This window comes from Gymnodraco acuticeps, unplaced genomic scaffold (genome assembly GCF_902827175.1).
Source record: "Gymnodraco acuticeps unplaced genomic scaffold, fGymAcu1.1, whole genome shotgun sequence".
Lineage (NCBI taxonomy): Eukaryota > Metazoa > Chordata > Actinopteri > Perciformes > Bathydraconidae > Gymnodraco > Gymnodraco acuticeps.
Window position 1 is genome coordinate 3,512,912 of NW_022990940.1, and position 23,097 is coordinate 3,536,008.

The following is a 23,097-nucleotide window of genomic DNA, read 5'->3' on the forward strand; positions in this document are numbered from 1 at the left end:
AACTATCCAACATAACTTTAGAAAGAGCAGACTCAGCACGACACTTAAATATGCCACCCACAGCTGTGCATAAGTAAAAAACAATCTGAGTTTGTGTTCACACCGGTCAGAGGAGCAGTGACCCTGCAGCACTTAGCATGCTACTTATCCAAAACACTGTTACACAATCATTTAGAGACTTTTTGTCCCTGACCAAAGTTATTTTCACAAAGTGTGTACTATATTTAAGCTTGGTCTGTGTCTGCTTGTTTACCTTTGATTGTAGTTTTCCGAGCGCTCTGTAGGAGAAGATGCCAGATCCGCACTGTCCCCTCTGGTTGATGCTTTCACACTTGTTTTCTCTCAGGAAGTGATCATCTAATTCATCATCTATAACATGGAAAAACAACAGATACATGTCAATACATTTAGCATCTTAATTCTCATAATTAAAATGTATTTCATCATTTTATTTTCCTAACCAAGAGACATGGATGTGAACATGCAGTCAGAAAAAAGCATATTAATACCTCTCATGGAATAAGGAACACGATGCAAATTGATTGCTTGACAGAGATCAAATTGCTTGCTTCTAATTAATACAAAACATCCAAGAGGGAAAACAAGGATGAACACAATGAGTACATTAAGCCTCTTCACTTCACAGATCTTATTATGGAATTATTTATTTCTGTTTGCTTTGAAAAAACCAACATCTTCTTAATTATAGCTCACAGAGCGTTTCCCCAGAACAACGAAACTGGGGGAAACAGAAGAAGAGAGGGGAGGGAGGGAGAGGGGGTTGAGTGAGGGAGGGTTATTCACGCAGGTTCATTAGCATATGAAAAAGGACTCACTACTATTTGAGCTGGTTCGTCATCTGCTGAATCATATTTATGCAACCCCCTCCCCTCTCATGCACACACCCCAGGTCCAAATGCTTCTCAGAGGACTGTTACCCTCGTCTAGGGGCAGATTTCTCAGGGGGAAAGGAGCCTGATGCTGAGGGTCCATGAGATGTTCTATGTGCTAATCTGGCTGCTAGCTGTCCTTGAGCCCAGCCCATTCCCCCCTAACCCCATCTGCTAGCATTCCCACCACAGAGGAGAGAATGGGCTGCGACTGGGGGTAGCGAAAGAGAGAGACCTTCCCAGTCCAGCCATCATGAATAACCATTGCCTCGCACCATTATCAGAGGATCCAAGCTGAGATAGTGGAGAGGAAATATCTGTATAACACTCCTGACATTACTCTAACCACACTCTCGCATTTTGTTGTAAGTGATGCTATTATTATTATTTTCATATAAAGCCTTATTAATACCGTGCAGCTGCTGTGGATATTCATCACTGACCTTGAGTCTTTGTGTCCCCTTGTTCCCAGCTTATCCGTGCACTTGGGACGCTCTCATGTAATTAACACAGACATTATTGTGGTGTGGAGTAAAAAAAAACTCTTACTGTGTGCTACTGTGTTGATACCTCATCTTGAAACCAATAAAGCAGGCCAGAGTCGCAAAGTAAAGATTCTGGAGACCATAAAATTAATTACATTATTTACATTTCCTATAGAAAGGGGGTGGGGTGGGTGGGTGGGGGGGGACAGGCGAAGATGATGGAGGCAAATGAGATTACACAAAATAAGATTTCAAAATGTCAGTGCTGCACACTGGACCAACCAACTGTTATGATTAGATTACTCTTTTAATATAATTACTCTCTAAGGCTGTGTGTGGAAACAATGCATACTGTACATAAAAAACAGCAGCCACGTCTTAACTGATTCCCATCATTTTCACCACGAGCCTTTTTCTCTTAACCTTTCTTCAACAGTATCATTTTGAATTATAGGGAACGGATGGGTGCTCTGTGCAAGGTCACTGTCTGGTGTGTATCCCCCCCCCTCCCTCGCTCCTTGTTTTTGTTTCCTCTTCCAGAAGCACACTGAGTTAAGGGTTAAAACTGGAATGGATTTAATTATGGAATGAATGGAATTATAATGCGCCTGCAGCAAGTTTTCCTCCTTATTTATTAAAGCAGCTGATGGGCCAGGTTTGATGAGCCACTTCTGGCATAATTGAGTCATCACACAAAGAGGGTTCCTCGCATTCAGAGTGGTTTTATCAGCAGCAAACAGACCTGATTACTGGCAATTACACTCTGATCTAGGGGAAGGAGAAAAAAAGGGTAAATGTGCGGGGTAACTTCTGTGTTTATAGTTTACCCCGGGAATAATTTTCACATTAATTTTACACGCTAAGTGTTTTCTGTTTATGTATTATAAAGAGCAAACGGCAAGAAGATAGCACCTTTTACTTTCATTTTTCCTTGTAATGAATGTCTGAGGATATAGCGTCCCGGTCGTAATTTATATGTACCCTATAGGAGGCAGGCGAGCAGCTACACAGTAAACCGAGCGGAAAGGTGAGCTGGCAGGAAGATACCTGCTCCTGCTCACACCCTTTCTGGGGGGAGCAGGTACGATTGTACACAGAAAGCAGGGATTGCTTTGACTATTTTTCATTGAGATGCAAATGGGATTGTGGCGAGTAAATTAAGCGCTGCTCAGAGATTAAAATCAACTTCTGTTAAGAGAATATTTAGATAAACAACTTTCCTTTTTTTGTGAGGTGGCCAGGGAGCCGTCAGACGCCCTGCGCCTAAATACCAGCTGGACATTAGAATAATGGCAGGGATATAGTTTAGGAGGGGGGAGGGACAAAGAGGTCTAGGGTGTCTAATTTATGTCTTAAACTTGGCATAAAATCGTTTTTTTTTATTTCACAGTGTTTAATTATCTGTTACCTACATACTAAAAACGACAGCTAATCCACGCTCAACTAATCCAATCTTAACTGCACTGGAAAATGTGCTGTTTTTTTATTAGAAAATGTATTCTTTTTTAATTGAATCAAGGGACGTTTGGGTACTTTCATAAATGTTTATTAATATGAGTTTACCTTGTATAAAATACTTAATATAAATTATGTGAAAAAAGGGATTTAGGGATTTTGTTTGTGCTGTTTATTTATATGGTCTTTCAAATAAGAGAGAACAAATAGTTTATCTGAAATCAAATTATTCTGCCGGCAATTTATGAGCATTCCACCGTCTGATGGAGTTTTCTGGATTCATGCAGACACAGTGAAAGATCTTGAAGTCAACTGCGATTGCATATATAACAGCCTCACAGCTACCCTGACGGCCAAGCAAAGTGTTTATCTCTTTTGCCAAAGAGTACTTTTATAGAGGAGCGTATTGGCATCTTATCACTTCTCCGAGACAGAGACGCTTCAATAAAAGAACACAGCTCACAGAATTCTTAACAGACAATTAGGAGCCTGGCTAGCCGTTATCGCTTCAATGATTTGTTATGATGGCATAACTACAGGGGAAACTTGTTATTGGACGGAGTTAGCAAGAGTCCCATAAAAGAGTCAGATGATGACACCTTTGCCGAGGTGATTTCAGAATCTTGTAATCGCTTTCCAAAGTCATCCCTAAGCCTTCCCTCTAAATTGAGTTCATCTGGAGCCGGACCACACAAAAGTCCAGATTGTTTCTTCTGACATCAAAGAGCCAAATTCTGTTTTTGACCACATTTCTGGTGCTTTTAGTTCCTTATCGTATGAAAGAGGCCTAGATGATATGCAATTTTTTTTTGTGTGAATTTCAATCCAATTAAGAAGACAAAATATTGAGACAAATAAAATTAGTATCTCCTTGCACTACACTATGCATCAATAGCATAATAAGCGGAGTGGCACACAATCCCTCCATTGTCAAAGCCTCCCGTCTGCCAAACCGCTCTCATGTTAGTTTGAATCTTTGAATCCTGTCATGAACATGCTTTCTTTTTTTTTTTTAAACCTGTCTAATTTGGGGACAGGTGTTTGGGGAAAAAGAAGTTCCAGCCCCGGTGTAACAATGAGCAGAGTAATCCCGCTCATTGTTCCTGCCCAAGGAGGCCCTTTCATGGGAGGAGGTTGCATGAATGCTACCAGGTGGTCTGCAATTTGGAGAAACGTAGTAACCGCTCCAGCTAATCCCCCGTCACAAAAGGCAGGTCTCCAGTGCTCCGAGGCTCTCCGGGGCAAAGGGAAAAGTTTACCTCGAACACACAGTGTCTGAAAGGAGTCAGGGACTCGAGCAGTGATTCCTAATCAGATTGCGCTGAAGTGAACAGCTCGCATGGCAGCTGTAGTTTTCCCAGGGTTAATTACCTTTCACTGCTCTCTCTAAATGAGTCAGCTGTTCCTGTCATTAAACAACTCCACTCTATCTCTGCTCCTCTGTCCTCCACACACATGTGCACACGGGTGTGTAAGTTCACACACACATGCACTACCCTATACACATATACAGGCACACCTTTGTGTTATTCTTTTATCTTTAATGTATTAGATATGGTTATCAAGCAAAAGGCTATTTAACCCAATGCCGATTTGAATATTATAGCAACTTTGATCACTTTGATAGTCAGTCAGAGGCCACTGGAATAGGAGGTCTTTTTATTCATGCTACTGATGTTTATGCAGATAGAAGGCAGTATTCCCAATACAGCTCCCCTACCCTGTTGAAATTATACCAATCTGTCAAGGTCTTATTCTAAAGCGCTCATTTAGCACTAATTGAGCGTATATAGGAAGCAAACATGTTCACATATGCGCACGTACAAACACGGGCGTACACACACACACACACACACACACACATACACACACACACACACACACACACACACACACACACACACACACACACACACACACACACACCACACACACACACACACACACACACACACACACACACACACACACACACACACACACAGAGTCCAGCTCTGATATAGTTGTGCTGTCATCAATTCTCAACAATCTGTCTGCTTACTGAGCTCAGTGGCTTAGGATGTTGGGGGAGTTTTAAGTGATTTTTGCCACTGTATGGTAAAATCCCTTGGCCACCTGGATTACAAACTCTAGTCCTTTAACTCATGCCAGTATAAATCCATGTTAACTCGGATTTACCTCTGGCATATGAATTCTCAATCTGCGTAAGCTTTGTTTGGAATGAGTCGAACATAAGTATTTCTTGCAGTAAGGATGCCCAGTGGTGAATTCCTATTTCTGTGAAACGCACATTGGGCTAGAGTTCAGGACGAATCAGTTATCGGAAGAACTATAAAGCCTAAAGCAGTGTTTTATTACCTCCTCAAGAAGGTGAGACCCGTGTAGCTGCTCACAACCAGGTGGAAGTGTGCAGCACTGCACTGTGAAACCCACGTAACCATGGCGACGGGTATAAACTGAGAGCTGTGCACCGTGGTCAAGAGTTTAATCAGATTCCTCATACCAAGATTTTGCTTTGCTTATTGTCAGACCAACATTATTTGCTCAGTTGTTCAAACACAAGCCCTGGTCTGCTACCAAAGCGATCATGATAAAAGAAAATATGGCATGAGCAGCCTGGAGGATCTAAATTAAGTATTATCCAATATCCATACAATCTCTCACACTGTCACACACACACACAAACGCACACACTTCTGGGCTAGGAGAGTTAAGCCAGACTATTTTGTACTTATAAGGTTAGCAGGGCTGTTTTGTGAGTTTGATCCATGCTTGCCAAATCAGCAGATGGCCCATGAATATGATTATATGCATCAATAAAAGGAGTAATCTTTAACAAAATGTAAATTTGACTTAAGTCCAGGGTTTAATATACGCGATGGACTTTAACCCAGTTTCCAGCCTGACAGTGGAGCATGATAAGCTAATGCACTTTAATGTTCCTGTTACAGCAATCACTACCGATGCTCCACTGTTACTATTCAGAGATCTAAGCGAGGAGTCCAAGGGAAGAAACACAATATCCGCTCAAATGTGCATGTTTGTGTCCAAACCGCATCTATTCACTTTTGAGTGAGTATCGAAACAGCTTAGCAATCGATACAAACCAAGTCCGGGTGCTTAACAAGACCCTCTCTTGTGCTGTCATGCCTCTCTCTGTGCCTTTCAGGGCTTTATTAGATAAATCCTTGGACAACACCGAGTCGAGCTTCACTCAAGGATCAACAACAATAACGAAATAACCAACACCATTAACAGATAAAACCACAGGAGAACAAAAATACAGCTGTTCTACTTTTAAAATCCAAAGTTCAAGTTCAAGAGACTGTCAGAAAAAAAAAAGTTTCACCAGTGATTGTGAAGTTAAGAATGGTCGAGTAAAAATCTTATTCTGAGTCACAGAAGACAGCCTCCCTGTTATTGACCCTTCAATGAATATACTTATCTGAGCCTGAGGCATACACAGCGCAGCACATCCTCACACAGACAAACAGAATCACTTGTCTCCTGCATCTAAACGCACGTCAACATGTCCGACAGGACAGAATCGCGAGCTTGACTTACCATGCCCCTCTTAGCCTTTGTTTTGCATCTCATAGTGACATCGGGGAGGAGACGGAGCAGAAGGATATCGAGGTGGGGTACAGGGTAGTCCAGAGTGCCGCTGCTGAGATAGTGTGTGTATGTGTTTGTGTGTGTGAGTGCAGGGACACAGTGATATTCACCCGAAACGCTAAGCTTTTTTTTTTTTTTTAGCCTTTGTGTCATTCACTTAACAACCAATCTCATTAGCTGCCGGGCTACAATGGGCTGAATTATTTTTCTGTGTAAATACACCACATGGTGATCCTCAAGGTAAGACCTCTGAAGGTCTTTTTAATCATATAAAAGATAGATTCACCCCCAGAAAAAAATAATCGATGGATAGGACAGACTGCTCCTAAAAAACATTAAATAAAAACAGTAATTTGGAGTGATTCTAATTGAGAAATGAGATTTATATTCCTCAGGGTCTGTAGTGAAGAGTGCAAATGTCTAATTAGGTGACTGTAATTAATATAGCATGGTGATATATACACCTTGACATGATAATAAGACTCTGAGCACATGCTATGGATGATATAAGAAATTATGGATGGATTTTCAGAACTGCTCCTGCTCAGGTTTTTTTTTTTTTTATATTATAGGATTTTAATTTTTTAGGGATATTGTATAATGAAAGGTAATAATCTTAAATATTAGGCTTTTAAACAAATCTCTTGCTACAGTGTGTGTTGGTGTACAACCCTGAATGTGTGTGAAAGTAACTATTGTAAGCACTTGAAGTCATGACAGCTGTCTATAAGCATCAGGGACGTGTCTATTGGCCAACTTGACCCTTGTTAGAAAACAAAACAAATACAAAAAGAGAATACTGCAGCCTGGGACTGCCGAGCCGGGTCACTGGAGATTTTCCAGACAAACGCCGCACAGGGGAGGGGAGGGGAGGAAGAATAAAAAGGACAGGCTCAGAATCTCATTTTAACAGACCGCACACAATCTGGGCTCCCACAGAACTATCTCTGCCTGACCGCTTTCTATTTATCCCTTATCAGTGTTTACCAACCGCTAGTTTTCTTTCATTCACACTGTGAGGCAGTTCTCTTACTATCAGTCAACAGCTGACACCGTGGAACAGCCTCAAAGGCAAGAGGAAGGGATCAAAACTAAACCAAAGCTGTTTAAACAATACAACAGAGGAAATAAATTCATAAATCCTAATTCTTCCCAACCCACAAGGGTATAAGCAGATCCTTTATAGTTAGGCCAACAAACAAAACCAGAGCCAATGAGGTACATTACAATCAAGGTACATTCTGAAATATATTTTTAAAACAAGAGAGGCGGAATAAAATCCCATGTAATAATAATTGGGAACATTTCATAGTCTTGGCCTGTCAAAAAAATATATCAATTCACTAAAAAAGGATTTTGTTATATTTTATCTTATTAGGTCAAATCCACCTGTTTTAACATTTTAGATAATTTAGCTGTAAAGCAGAACCAAGCTAGAAAATATGATGCACTATACAACACAAAAATGTAATTAAGATTTTTAAATGATTTGTATAATAATCATTAAATGCATATTTTTAGAGTATGTGGTTTTGATCAGTCCTTGTCTAAAGGAACAACCAGAACATAACATTAAAGAATAACTATTTATATAACAAGGGTTACTTCTATCTAAATTATACACACATATTTATATATTATAATATTGTTTTTAATATAAGCTGAAATGTAATTTATGCTAAATGAATAATATTTACAATAGTATATAAGGAATAGATTGCCATTGAAGCAAATTCCTGAAAAGATATGATTATGTATTTTCACAAGACCAATTTTAAACAATAATACAAGGACATACTATTTTAAATAAACCCCGTTTTAAGGACTGAAGATAAAATAAAACATTTTAAAGGTTTTCATCACACTGTTGCTTTACATTTTTTCCCAATAGCACACACAAACTGTTTTTCTGGAATACTGTTGAAAAGTTAAGTAATTAATTACATTTATCCTTTCACCAGCTGCTCAACAGCAGATGGATCATTTCAGAGACCTTGTCGAATTAAATCCACATAATTCATTTCCCTGGATTATCTAACTGAAGTTTGATCAGGGTAAAAAACAGGTAACACAATATGTAACAGACTGACATGCTTTTTCCATGGGAGCTTTTCTTCGTTTACATGTGCAGCCGACGGCGATTGACTTATAATTAAAACAACATATAGGAAATCAAAACCTGGAATGAATCTATATTTGTATTTATTTGATAGATTATTGGAAATAGGTAAAAATGTGTTTTTCACAGGAGTTTTTTGGGTGTTTTGAAGCTATGTGGCTAAGTTTGTGGATCCAGTTTTGTTGAGCAGCAGGTACCATGGACAGTTCCTGCAGGCAGAGGTTACATTTGTGTGTTGTATAGCAACTAACATCCCAATGCTTTGAAGCAGAGGGCGGCAGCAGAGAGGGATAATGCCTCTTACTTATCACCGCTTTACCACACATCCCTGCCTTTCTCATTAAAACAAAGAGTAGAAGTGGAACTTTGTAACCTCGCTCACAAGGCCTGACTTTACATGTTATCATTTTCGCATAACCCACCAAACTCTTTAAAGGATTATTCAGATTTGTAACAAAACTGTGTGTTATCTAATGTCGGTGGTTGCTCTTTTCTTGTTTGTTGGGCGCTAGGAGCTGAAATAAGCTGATGGAGTTGTGATTAAATGGAAGCTAACAGGCAGAATGACAACTGGCATTTCAATGTATTTTACCACTGAAAATGTTCCAAATGTTATATTGAAATTATCCAAAACTAAAAAATGATATAACACCTCAATCAGAGTATAATGTTTCTGAAAGACATGGCGAATAGATATGACAGATTTTTTACGTTTACATGCATATTCTTCCTCATACAGATACTATCTTGTATATTTTCTAAAAGAATAAAGAACCAAATATTAAAACAAATGACAGGTTTGATAATATCACGAAGACAAGTTAAACCCAGGCCTTAAGTCGGCTCTCATTAAAAAAGAAAATCCTACTTTTGTTTAACAATGATCAACTTAAAGATGGGTCATAAAGCAGACTGGGAGCCATTAGTGTGGCGCACGCTACTAGTAAATGATGAACTTTTTAAACCAGCATCCGTCCTCCTAAATAAATAGTTGCTCTGGAGACTGTCGAGTGCTTAGGCCACTCTAAATTTAGTTCAGAGCAAAACTTGCCTACTTATAACCCTAAAGTTACCAGTGGACTGTATTGCACTACATGTAGCATTAGTATATCGTTTTTTCCCTTGATCAAAGTTACAAAGCAAGAAATGACAGAGATACATTTAGAACATTATGTCATGTTTCACTGCTGGTGTATTTTACACATTTAAGACCCACAAAGTATAAAACTAAAGCTGATTTGTTACTGTTGAACTAAAATCAACATTAGCTTGTATTTTTTAAACTTTATCAGACTTACAACGCAAATCACGGAAAAGCTAAAACAGGATGCAATAAAATACTTTACTGACTGTTCAAATATGATATTGGAGCACAGTCAATGTTTAAGTGCATTAGGCTCAGTGGTCGTGTATGTACAGCTGTCACTGTCAAAGCCACAGGCAACCTGACAATGCTTTGTCTCTGCACACAATACAAACATGTGCTCTATAAGACAAGCTTATACGCAACACAAATGCTGTGAATTTAATCTAGATAGACAGTATCTCATTCTATCTGGCTGATCAAAAATAGGTCATGCCTCTCAAAAAACAGTTTGAGCCATTTAATCTCCTCTCAAACTGTCTGAAACCTGGACAGAAGCTGCGCTCGCTTTCCAGCAAAGAACACCGTTTTGTATCGAGCAAACAATATTAATCATCAGCACAGTATTTTCGAAATACTCCCTAACACAGTATAAAGCAATTGCCATCACAATACTATTTCACATAATCTAGTAAAATACACGGTACACAAGTTAAGCAGTAAAATAAATCTCAGTGAAAATCTCAGTAAGTTTCTATCACTCCTGTTTTCAGATGACAGCATCTAACAGCAGGAGCTGAAAGGCTTGTCGTTCACATATGCGATACAGAGTATCAGTGAAGATAAATGCTGACCAAACTGACAGTATATTATATAAAAAGAACTTTAACACCAACCTAGTGCTGTGATCCAAAAAGTTTGATTTTCTCCCAGTCTCTTGATAGCTGAGCTGGTGCTGTGGCTTTGAAAGGTAGTCCCCAGGAATATGACATACTGTGCCTTTGACAGCCTCGAGATAAGCACCTGCGCTCGGGTCCCTTTTTACGTCACACCTCCCCATTCACAGCCCTTCAACATGATGCACATTTGCACATCAACAGCCACCAACCCCCCTCCTCGCTCTACTCCCACATCCGCAAAACACACAAACAGGCACACAAGAAGGCAGATGCGCGCACTAGCCTCTACTCACGCGCGCGTGCACTCGCACAGACACACACACACACACACACACAAATTTGTGTGCGCTAAACGAAGATTCAACATACATAAATGCAAATACAGACATTTACCCTCACAGGCGATTTTAGATTTTTTTTTTGCTCTTTTTTCCTGACTTATTCTCATATATATTTCGATCCTTATTCTGTGTTTGAAAGAAAAACTTTCTCCTGCTTTGTCATAAGAACGGGGCATATGCCCTCCCAAGCTCCTCATACATCACTCATCATGCAAATGAGAGGGAATGTCACTCCTCAGCAGCAGATGGCCAGGGATGATAACAATGGCTCAACAGACCAGTTTCAATGTCTGCGACTTTATCGCTACGGCAACAACAAAAATAGATGATATGAAATCCTTGTCTGTTAATTTGATTTCCCCCCTTTTTAATGTTTGTACCTGTCAGTCTGTTTCATTTCTCCTGGACCATTTGAATGTAAAAGCTTTGTCCGGGGGTTCTCTGTGACAAGACGTCTGGCTATCAGTAAAAAGCAGAGACCTGGAAATGATTTTTGGTGACTACGAGGGCTGCTGCCTAGCAGTTATTCAAGTAATTAGGTGTAATTCCTCCCTGTAGGCCATGTTAGCCTCCTGAGTTAGCTCATGCGTTCGACAGGCCTGGATAGAGACAGGCAAGAATAAAAGAAGAAAGGGGCCCTGAGAATTTACAAATGCAGCTTTTCAAACACCCCCCCAGCAAAAGTGATGTCACCCTGCGTCCTGCTGACTCCTGTTCATACAAGCCCCCATAGCAGAGAGTAAACAGTGGAAGCGTTTAGCAAACAGGGCCAGATTACAATGACAAAGGCAACCACACTTCTGGGTGGAGCCTGGGGCTAGGGGGGCAAAAGAGAGAGGGGGGGGGGGGTGAGGGTGGGGGTGGTGTGGCTCAGGATTTAAAATAAGTGATACCCATAAGGGGGCCCCTCCTCAAGATCCGAGCGTAGCCTTCCCCAGCTGATGGTAGGGGCCACCCAAACATGCTTATCTGTCGCTCATGTCCCCCCCGGTCCCAGGGGACTGACGTGTGAACACAATATGTAATAATAATGTATTTTCAGTTCTTTTTCCTGTGATTTGTGCATTTGGTTATGCAAGGCTGGGGACTTGAGGACGGAGAATATCATTACTTAAGGTTTGGCAGTTGATCATCACCTTGTTTAATGCCTCATTTGAAAGTCTAATTTCTAACTGTCTTCAAGAGCCAATTCATGATACACTGTGAAAGAGACATACAAAGAGAGTCGACCTGCGCTCTCGTCCTCTCCTTTCACCATTTGTGCCTGATAATCACACAAACATATGAAAGTAAAGAATGTTCTATCTAAGCATCTTATCAAATAACATGGTCTTTGTTTGCTCATGCAGACAATCTCGCTGTGAGGACACAACACGCTTGTTCTAGGGATGATTATTTCATGTCCTATACTAGACATGAGTATTTCTGGGATACAACACAGAAAGAATCAACTCGTGTAAAACAATCTTGACAAATTGTGGGACAGAAACATGTTGAGGGCAACACTGCACCGCCATTACAAAATATATCATTTTCCTTTTGGCCTGAACATCTGTTTAAATCTCTCTCTCTCTAAAACAAAAAGGGACATCATTCAAAGCAAGCATAAAACACAAACTAGTGTTTTGTCAAGCTATTTCATCAACTGAAAATGTGGGCATAGCTGGAGAGAGCTGATGGAGAAATGAAAGAGGAGTGGGTTGGACAAAATTACATGTCAAACAAGGGTTCACATTTAAAAAGTCCTGCTCATATTTGTAGAAAGTGTTTGATTGCATTTAGAAAGGTATTACAATGGGTCACATCTGTGTCTAAAAGCTTTTTGCATTCTGCTGCAAATTATGTAAGCAAGTGAAGGGTCACAGCACCCCGTTGTTCGAGCACTATACCTTCCTCCTGTGAAACCTACACAAATATGTTTAACTGAATTCTTCTAATGCACTGCAAGATCAAAATGTCAGCAGCAAAACTTCAACAAACCCCCTCACTCAACACCCCACCCTGTAATTTCAACAAAAGCAAAGCGACTAATTTCACATGGCAGCCCATACACCCAAACAACAATACATATTCACACTGTGCCATTGAATGTGATAGATGTGTAAAAATCTATATTAAACTGTGGTTAATTTCAGCTATGATGCTTTAAGCTTGGTCTAAAATGACACAGATTCTTCTTCTTGGTGGTGCTGAACCCTCATTGTGTAACCACTTGATGCCGCTTGTTCATCACACAAAGTCACATAAAAGGACTGAATTCAAATTTTAAAGAAATATTTGCATATGCAAATACGATCAACCCAACATAAGTAAATGTTGTTGATATGGCTCCAGGATGTAGAACTATCTTTGTGTTAATGTCAGGGAATATTCGTTTGAAAATACAGTACATTTTTCATGGGGATCATTATCTACACTGCATGTCACTGTGTCTCAGTTAAAAGAAATGATTAGATTACTTCCCAGCAATCACCTTTGGGGCGATCTGTGTATGACCGTGGGCACAATATGTTTATTCAGTGTCCTTTGAAGACACTTCAATAACATTTCAAATGTTTTATGGACAAATATAGGATGTTTTCTATCTCTGCCTTTTGGAACAAGGGCTCCGGTATAGTTGTTATCCAAACTCACTAAATCTCCCTCTCATGGGGTATTGTATACTTGGGTAGCCATCAAAAATGAATATAAGTACTAAGATGCCATAGAGGCAGTTTGAGTAGATTTGAGAGGTGACCAAACATGGACTGTGTGTGGGAAAACCCATAATTAAGGCTTTTTGGTAATAAAGTCTACTTGCAATTCCTAAATCCAGAGGAATTGTTGATTAAAAATGTTTGTTTTTCTAACTATCTGTTTATCTAAAGGTCTTATTTTTCTGCCTTATCAATACCGATGAAAAGCAAGATTACGCTACATCTTGCCTGACTAACTGGCCACAGATCAGTGACATAACATCGACTTGTGATCTCTAAAAATCCCAATTACTCTGGCTGTTAATTGCTTCAATGATTATAAAGGTCTAATCTTAATCCTTTAACCATGTGGATCTAGAAACATGTTTTAAACATAGTTCATTTTCATAATTACCTATGTAAGTGCAAGTTTCAATTATCCAGTCATAACTAAAAGCACCAGGGATGAGTGGTTCCTAACATGTACTGCCCTCCCATGAGAGCCTCTGATTGCTCACATCTTAGAAATCAATGCATGGCTGGTCACTGGATATGTGGCTTTTGTAGTTCAGAGGCCGTGGACCCTTTGTGTCGTGTCATTGAGAGGTTACGTCCAGATCTGGGCGTCTCGCGGGGTCCCTGCTCATCTTTTCTACTCAGGCGGGCAGACAATGAAGCAGACACGCCCACAAATGGCCAGATAAGAGCTTGGATGTTCAGCCAAAATCGAGCATCGAAACAATGGTAACAGGTGTGTATAATGCGTGCTTTGATAATGACCTTGCTGGCCGTAATAGTATGTCTAGACACAACTAACAGGAGACATTTCTGTCTGCTCTCAGAAGTCCCGTGAGTGCTCAGTTGCAAGATCCTTATGTGCAGAATGTGGAAGATTAAAGCTAAAATGAAAATGTGTAAGATGATGTAGCAAACATATTTTTTGTTACCAGGAAGCATAAGGAGCACCAGAAAAGTTAAGTCTGCCTCTCGACACAATCTTTCCCCCCCTGTCTTTAAAATATTTGTTGGGTAGTTTGCATAATAAGCTAAAATCATCTTGAGTATTCAGAGATATGCACTTGAACAAATGGGAAAAAAACTCCATTAACGTGGATGGCTTGCAACGTTTGATTGCACCAGACAGGAAGCTTGCTGACATGAACTAAAATGCAAATGTCCTTTTGAGCAAAACAAAGAAATTGATTATGAAGTTAGTTTCCTTCAGCACAAGTAGCTTTGAGTGATTAATGGGGGTGGGTCATTGATTTGCTTTTGTTTAGATCTTGGTTAACTTTCTGGAGACACAATTATAATTTGTTTCCAAACAATAAATCCAATCTAGCTTGAGCAAATTAAATGTCCCTATGGCCTCTTCTGTGTCATTTTACATCTGAAATGAATTGTTATCAAAGGGTATTGCATTTACATGTCTGATATTTTGTGTTTATTATGTTACATTTCTGATTAGATATTGTTTTTCTGAGTATGTTGGAAGTGTAAGCACCTCCTAGGATTAAAAAGAGCTGTTTACAAAGACCTGCATGACTTGTCTCGGTGCCAAGGGTTAATCTTCAGACTCTCACTTCAATAGCTGAATGTCATACACATCAACATTTCCTCATGAGCCGTCTATCCACAGAATATGTGAAATACTGTGTACATTGTTCGAAACATGCCAAAAATATTGTGTATTTCTTGAATAAGTGCATATTGTGTATCTCTACAGTAGCTTTGCTAAAGGTTGGGGAAATGTGTTTGAGTTATCGGCACAATGTACTTTATATTTCTGTATATTTGCAAGTCAAATCGCAGTGTTGAAGACAACTTTAATGAAAGGCTCTTGTCACATTCTTCAGCTTTACAACTTTGAAAACTTCCACAGATCCAGACATTTATACTTCCTGATTTCTCGCATCATCTCTCCAAGATAGTGATAATACGATTTCTGTGTTTTTCGCTGTTGAGAAACAAACTGGATTATGAACAGATCACTACATAAACAGCTTTCTAAAAGGAGGCAGCTATTTTAAAAAAGGCTGAAGAAATGCAAAGAGGGATTTAAATTTTAATTTGAATTTATTCCAGCAAGTGAAAGGTTCTTTTGAGAGGGGATTTCAGCAAAGATGATGGTATTTAAAAGTGATAAACAAGCATCTAAACCTCCAGTGGAAAACAGTCATTTTCTTCTTTCTAGTATAGGAGAGGAATTGGGCTTGCTATGGTCACATCCAAAAAATAAGAATAAGTAATAGTAGTAATTAAAATGTAAATAAGCAAGATCCTTGGAGATATTTCAACTGATTTCTGTCATAAATGGTGTAATTAACATTTTGTCTTGACACACCTTGTGACTCTGGATGTATAGCTATATGTCCTCAGGTGCATATTTCCATTCTCTATGTACTTGGCATAGAGTACTTTACACTGTATATGGACGCTTAAAAAAAATCTTTCACAGTTATCACATGCAATTTAAATCTTGCGCCTCAACACTGGAGAGGAACATCAGGCTAAGTTCAAAATGAAATTCTGTACAAATTAGGACTTGTGTTAATTAAGGGCTGTAGTTGTGCAGTTTTAGACGGTATCTGTGAAATGGAGTGAATTTAGTGCATGAGTGATTCTCTCTGGGTACTACTCACATGTCACATTTCTGTGACAAAGGATGACTAACCAAGCCTGTCATCTATTACGTTTATAATATATGGATTATAATGATGTGACTGGATTTCAGATGTTTCTATTCTCTTCTGGATGACCACTAAACTTAAGCAGAGGAACCTATGCCACACATGAAAGACAAAGAGTTGCATCATTTTTGTTGAACAGTTAATCCGATCATGGACAGTGTTTGTGCATTTGCTATCTTCGGAAAATGCCAGCAAAGGCGCTAAGTAAACCTATTTTACAAGACTCCCTCACAAGGATACAGTGCCAGTATCGGGATACAATTTCACACAGCGGCATGGCTCAGTCACATAACCTAAGCGGGTTTAGGAAAATGGAACACTACAAAGTATTGCACTTTCTTCCTGTATGTCTGTTGCCGCAAACAAAATGCTCGGATGACTGATGTGAGTTTGAGCATGAAAGCCAAAGTGAACTAATGGCTGAATAGCATGTAGATACTGCTGTTAATGCTCTGAGTTGTTTCAAATGGTAGATTATGGAAGTGTGCACCTGGCATTCTGCAGGCTAGCTTGGCAACACTCCTCCCTTATAATTATAATGAACACACAGTAATTCAGGGTTGAGGCTGAAATACGAATGATGTCCTCTGAGACAGCTTGTTTTAATGGTTATGCAGAAGAGTTCCTAGAAGTGCAGATGGCAGATGCAATGCCTTTTTAAGCTATTTACAGATCGTACACTACAAGGTATGGAAAGACCCATAGTGTGAGGCCATATTGCTCCTTTGTGCTCCGATGCATTAGACTGGCTCATGAACTAATGACAAATACATTTTAGAGCATGTTTGTTGCAATATTGATATTATTATACTGACAAGTAAGATAGCATTGTGGGAAAGAAAGACTATTGTAATAAAAGGACTGCAGGGCCTGTTTCATGTAAATACCCCACTGTTCATACTTTGTCCACATAGGGGTGCATTTGCTCAGGACTTGGGCCTCGTGTTTTTCAATACAGATTGTCAGAAGCTTAATTACCGTTTTTGGACCAATACAAATCTGTGAGATACTGTATTCCATATTTTACACTATATAGAACATTATGGCCTGAAATGAAGTTAAGGGCAAAATGCTACATGGACTTAATTTAATATAAAGAATAGATGAAAGCCATTTTGTCAGGTATTTAACAAAGCTTTTATCTCTAAATAAACAGTAAACCAACTCTCAATCCATATTGAAGTCAATTTATATGCCTTCAATTTAAATTTAAAAAAGAAACATGTCATAGTTATGATCTAAATACACCTAATGACAATGTCTACTCCATCTTTTAAAAGGCCACATTTGTACATTTTGTTTGTCCTGAAAATATTCCACCAGTGTAAAGCCTATTTTTTTTTTGATATAAACAGCACAGTTAATATATCTCTATCCCTGGCACAGTCCCAAGTCTATATGAAAGAGTGTGGAGCCTTTGAATTAGCCCACTACTGTGATACAAGAGCAGGTATTGGAACAACACAAATGTTAACTCTGAGAAAAAGTTTTGCCGCATTAAAGTCACACAGGAGCCGCATTAGCATGTGAAAAGAATAAACAGAGGCTTTCTCAGTTACACACTCCACCTGGCTGCTAACCAACGTCCTTGTCAGAAGTCCACCCACCGCACTGGCTAACACTGAAAGACCTCCTGGGGACCGCAGTGACCATTCACTCGCTTCTCTCTTTTTCCCATGCACCTGTGACTGTTTTTGTGTTTGCTATTTTTTGCTTTGTCTTTTTCTGGCAACACTGTATCATCGGAGACACACTTTGCCTCAAAAGGAATTCTCCTGCCCAACAATGTGGTTTGTTTGTTCACCGGATATGGCAGGCCACAGAGTCAAATGGAAAAAATAAATAAAGTCACCACAGTAATAATTAAAAATGCCACAAGAAAAATAAGCGGGGAGGAGACAGTGTGAATGGACTAGAAATAAGAAAATAAGGTACTTTTACCAGCTGGTTTCTTGCCGAGTTGTGGGTCTTCACAGGTGCAGTTGGAAAGGCTCTCCTCCTTACTCTCCTCGGACGGCTCATCCGGCTTCTCCATGGTCCTGGACCTTAGAGAGCTGCTTTCCCATTTTCCAAAGGACTTTGCCACAATCGCTTTGTCCGCTCCTTTCATTGTTTTCTGTAAAACACATTTACAGCATGACTTCCCAGGTTTATCCCTCTTGTGAGCCATCTGCCCCCTTTTTTGGCTCTCAATAAACCTGGGCTCATCTTTCCCAAACCCAAAGTAAGAGAGAATTAGGGCATTGTGTGCATATGCATTCTCTTAAGCATTCCAGAAAATGTCCTGATTGCCCTGGCATCTTTTTTAGAGAGCGTTTGGACATTGTTTTTCCTCCTGACATTTCACAATCCTGTGTAGAGAGAGTGCTACTGATTGAAACAGTATAAAACAATACTTTGCAAAGTACCCACACAGTAAACAGTAGATGGAATAAACATGTTTTCACATTTAATCCAACTTAAAGGAAATAAAAATGGCAAATGTTGCCCTAATTGAGTGCTGTACAGTCCGCAAATACTATTACAAGGCCGATCAGGATTAGCAGTGGCACATACCTAGTTATCTATTTCTGAGTGCCAAGACTGCTAGCAGTGGGCAACTACATTTCAAAAGCTGGCAAATCCAGTTGTCTCCTAAATACAGAAAGTACTTAAATCCAGAGCTAACAGAAGAAAAAGACGGATAAAGGGTGCTCTGCATATCACCGAAAAGCTTGTGCACTTTTCAGAATCACTGGCTAGGTTAAACAAATATGCTAAGTAGAGATCAAAACAATCCTTTGATCTGCAGCCTAGTTTCCAGAGGAATGGCTTGGCTGTTGTTGTAAATAACTTGTATAAATCTATATACCATTTGCCTTCAGGTAATATCAAAAGTGCCAGGGATTCGCAGGCAAATACCTTGTGGTTAGGAAATAGATCAGATAAAAGCGTATAAATATTTCAGCAACACTGCACTCTGTCATTTTGTGTATTATAGCTGAGTTTTTAAGCTTGTATGATCATTTTTACTTTTGTTCTACAGGAAAAACAACATGAATGAGTCATATTTAATAGCAAAACTACATTCTACCCCTTTCTATTTTGTAGTTTGGAAAAATGATCCTACCTCCAGCAGGCCATTCTGGTCAAACACGGTGTAAAACATTGTGCTAAACTTCATACAAAAGAGGCTTGAAGAATCAGAATGCAGAAGCTATGCAACTTGCTGACTAACTTTGCTCTCTGTTTTGATCGAGCACACAAAGAAAAACGCTGTCCATTCAAAACAGACAGCATAACTCTTTTCAGAGAGGGGGGACCGTGAACAAACGAGGCCATGTCCTGATCTGCAGTCAGTTTCCCGTCAGGCCTGCACAGTGCACGGTGAGGGCCGCAGGGACGGGACGGGCTGACACCAGCTCACGGGCAACAGAACTACTTTTGTGCACACCACCGTCCTCTGGAGAGTTTTATCCCCTCCCCAAATTGGATAAGTGTGCTTTTTGGTTTGCATCTTGCACTTCGTCCCTTTGGTCATATTTTACAAACTTCTTGGGAAACTAATACTTTATGCAAACTAACCGAAAAGCAACATAATACTTTTGAAACATTCATCAAAAACATTACATATATATAATACTTAGCAAACTCAAATAGGGTATTTGCAATTTAAAGACTTTGAAACAAAATGTTATATTTTATTCCAGCAAAGACCAAGTTATCACAATTAGAAATGCAAATGTGGCTTTTTGGCAAAAATGTAATGTCAAAGTAATGTAATTTGATTTTGACACTGTGTGTTCACTACCAGAAATTCTAATGCTAACTTGTGTATTAGTTCACTTGACATACTAGCTAACTAGCTTAACTTAACTTGAACTAAACTTAAGAATTGCTGAAACCAAACCATATAAAATGCTTGAATTAGGCCCTGAACCATTTGAATAAAACAAACTTTTTATAAATTGCAGTTATTCTGAATAAAACAACCTATGACGATACACTTTAGCCCAGGCTAAACTTGCTAACATAACAGACAATGTAAACATTTTTGAAATGCTTTCCCAAATTATCTATTTATCAAAAGTTGATCAAGTATAGATTGAAATTTGAATAGTTCAAATACATTTTAAAAAGCATATTTCTTTGAGAACTTTCATAAAAACATTATACATCCTTAGGCATACTTTCAATGCTAAAAGGCTATAGCTAACAGAGGTGAAGAGTAAAATACTCTTGTATACTCTTTTGACATACTACTATGTAAAGGCTGTTTAAATTACTACATTCTTAATGAAAACACTTTTATCACAAACTTTATTATATTGATTATAAACACTTCATTATGCATATAGATACTTATTTAATGTATCACTGTTTGTGAAAATGGTAATAACGGCATTTTCATTTACACAATAGGCCTACATAGATAATTGGCAAAAACCACCTCTGTATCAGGCTTCTAAACACCACATTAAGAATATTTTGCATGAGGAATATAACACTTTTAAACAGATTTCTTGTGTATTCCTCTGAGTTCCAATCTTACCATGAATGCTATTTATATGCTGCATTTGAATGTACATGTATCATTATCAGGAGTTCATTCAAAATAGGAAAAAGGTTTATGCCAAATATGTTAACTCTCACAACAACAATAAACATATTAATGTAACTATTCAATATTTGATCCAGGTCTTTCTTAAAGAGAGAATGCATATAAAGAGACTAAATAAGGTTAAATGAAAATGTGGAAGATATAGGAAAAAAAGACTGGTTGGAGATATTGCATAATTTCATTTATACGGACTATTTTTACACCTTCTTAATGTTTTAAATCCTAAAAACTCATCTTAGGTGTTTGAAGGATATCATGGCGCTTCATCTAGCTTCGAGTTGTGGGAAAGCGATTTTGAGAGAGAACAGAATGTACCATATTCTTGACCCGTCTGCCTCAGATGCTTGTCGTATATGGAACTGAATACTGGACGTGAATTGTATCGTTCTCTGTGTCAACTTGTTACATGGCAGTTGCTGTAGTGAAGTGGTGAGAGCGGCACATATGCATTATAGGAGAAAATTGTGAAATGACAGATTCCGGGTGTGATACTGAGGGAATGACTAACTAATAGGAGGGGTGCTCCAGGCTGTTAGCTTTGAAAAGCAGTTTGCACATTACTTTATCTTGTCAATCAGATTCCTGGAATGGAAGAGGTGACTGATAACTTGAATTAATTATTTTCTTATTGCATGCATGTGTTAATTCATGTTAATTTATGTCCCTTACAGGCCCAAGCCAGAATATCCAGAGTAAAGCGCCACCTCTGGCACCCAGATCACCACACCACTCTCTTTGCATATATTTATATCAAATGAAAGACTTTTTTTTAATCCTGTTGGAACAAGGACTGACTGCCAAATTTGATTTTTAAATGTACTTTTAAGCTGTTCATGGTTTACGTTTGCATTTCTTCTTAACAAGTGAACAACATGGAGCAGTATTTACGGCTATAATGGGATTTGAAAGTTACAGATTATTTTTTAGTGAGTAAATCCTACCCCTTGAAACACCCCCCCCCCCCCGCTTCCCTTTCTTAAAAACACAGTTAATAATGTAGCACAGGGTCAACATTCTCAATGTTTATGCTCCTCCATTTTCTTATTCAGTTTGTTGTTTTTATTTCTATTTAAATAATCCAGTCTAAAGCTAGTTTTACAATCATAAATATGTAGCTTTTTTCCCTCCCATTTCTACTGTATTTGATCAAAGACAGTAGCAGCAGCCGTGCCACAGAATGCACAGAGCGTACTTTAAACAATTGCAATTTGCTAAACATCTTTAAACATTTTGACAAATGTAACTTCCCCTGAACACAGAGGATAAGAGGAAAAACATTTCTCGATGAGAACAGAAACAGCAAGAAGTTCTAACAAGGAAAAGCCTGCCAGGTGGCGAACTGGCTGCACCAACAGAACGCACAATCTGTCTGCTTCTCCTTCCAAACCATTGACAGCTGCCATCACCAGCCTTGCACACTCGCACTCAGTGGCTCCTCAGCTCCCTGCCCATCCCTCTTTAGTGTTTCCTGCTAACCTCAGAGACAGGGTCACCTGGCCCCCTAGTTGCCCGTCTGTGGGGCCCTGCTGGCCCCCTGGAGACCTGCCTGCATGGGGATGCATGGATAACAGAGGTCTAGCAAATCTTCTTTAATATGCAAACCAAGGGGCTTTTCCTTTGACCTGAGACCATAGCTTTTCTAACAGTGAAATCCAAAAATATTCAAGTCATGTACAACGATGAGATTTGATGAGCAGTTTTTGATCTGCTGGTCATTTGATATTGAATATTATCAGAGCACAACATTTTTTTTTATTTAACTGGGCAGTTTAATTGAAGTAATGAAGCTTGATGGTATCAGATTGTGTTCTCCTCAACCTTTTTGGAAACAATCATCTACAGTTTTAACATTTTTGTCAAATTGGAACAGCATTTCTCCACTGAGTACAACCTAAGCTTGCAGATGCACAGAGGCTAAACTGAAGAGTGTTTCACAAAGCTAGCATTGCAACTGGGCTAAAAATAAAACCTGGCAAAGTTATTCTGATCCCTTATTGGTCCCATAGTTTGATTTCACATTTAGCATTTGCATTCCCCTCCGCATAAACATTTCATTCTTCCCCTCCTGCAGTACAATGAGACTTGAGTGACTTTGGCAGCAGATTTTGGATCGGTGCTCCTGAATCCACCAGTGTATGTTATCAGCAGGTAAACAAGCTTTCGAACAAAGCCATAATGGAACTGCAAGCGGCATAAAGAGGCTCATCTCAAAAGCTATACAACCCATCAAAGCTGGTGTCATTT

General features: G+C 39.1%; 1 protein-coding gene across 5 annotated transcripts in view; it reads right to left on the reverse strand.

Annotated features, from left to right (window-relative positions):
• The window catches only part of st18 (ST18 C2H2C-type zinc finger transcription factor), a 38,895-nt gene extending 20,602 nt beyond the window's left edge, over positions 1 to 18,293 (reverse strand). For 2 of the 5 annotated variants that reach the window (XM_034234671.1, XM_034234670.1), the window contains exons 1-2: positions 18,189 to 18,293; positions 254 to 369 (exon numbers count right to left, since the gene is read on the reverse strand). In XM_034234671.1, coding sequence (XP_034090562.1) covers positions 254 to 369; positions 18,189 to 18,288 — 216 coding nt within the window. In that variant the 5' untranslated portion in view covers positions 18,289 to 18,293. Of the gene's footprint in view, positions 1 to 253; positions 370 to 6,394; positions 6,522 to 10,544; positions 10,780 to 18,188 lie in introns of those variants that run through there. The other 3 variants (XM_034234669.1, XM_034234672.1, XM_034234673.1) reach the window with 3 other exon arrangements.
• Positions 18,294 to 23,097: the final 4,804 nt, after the last annotated feature.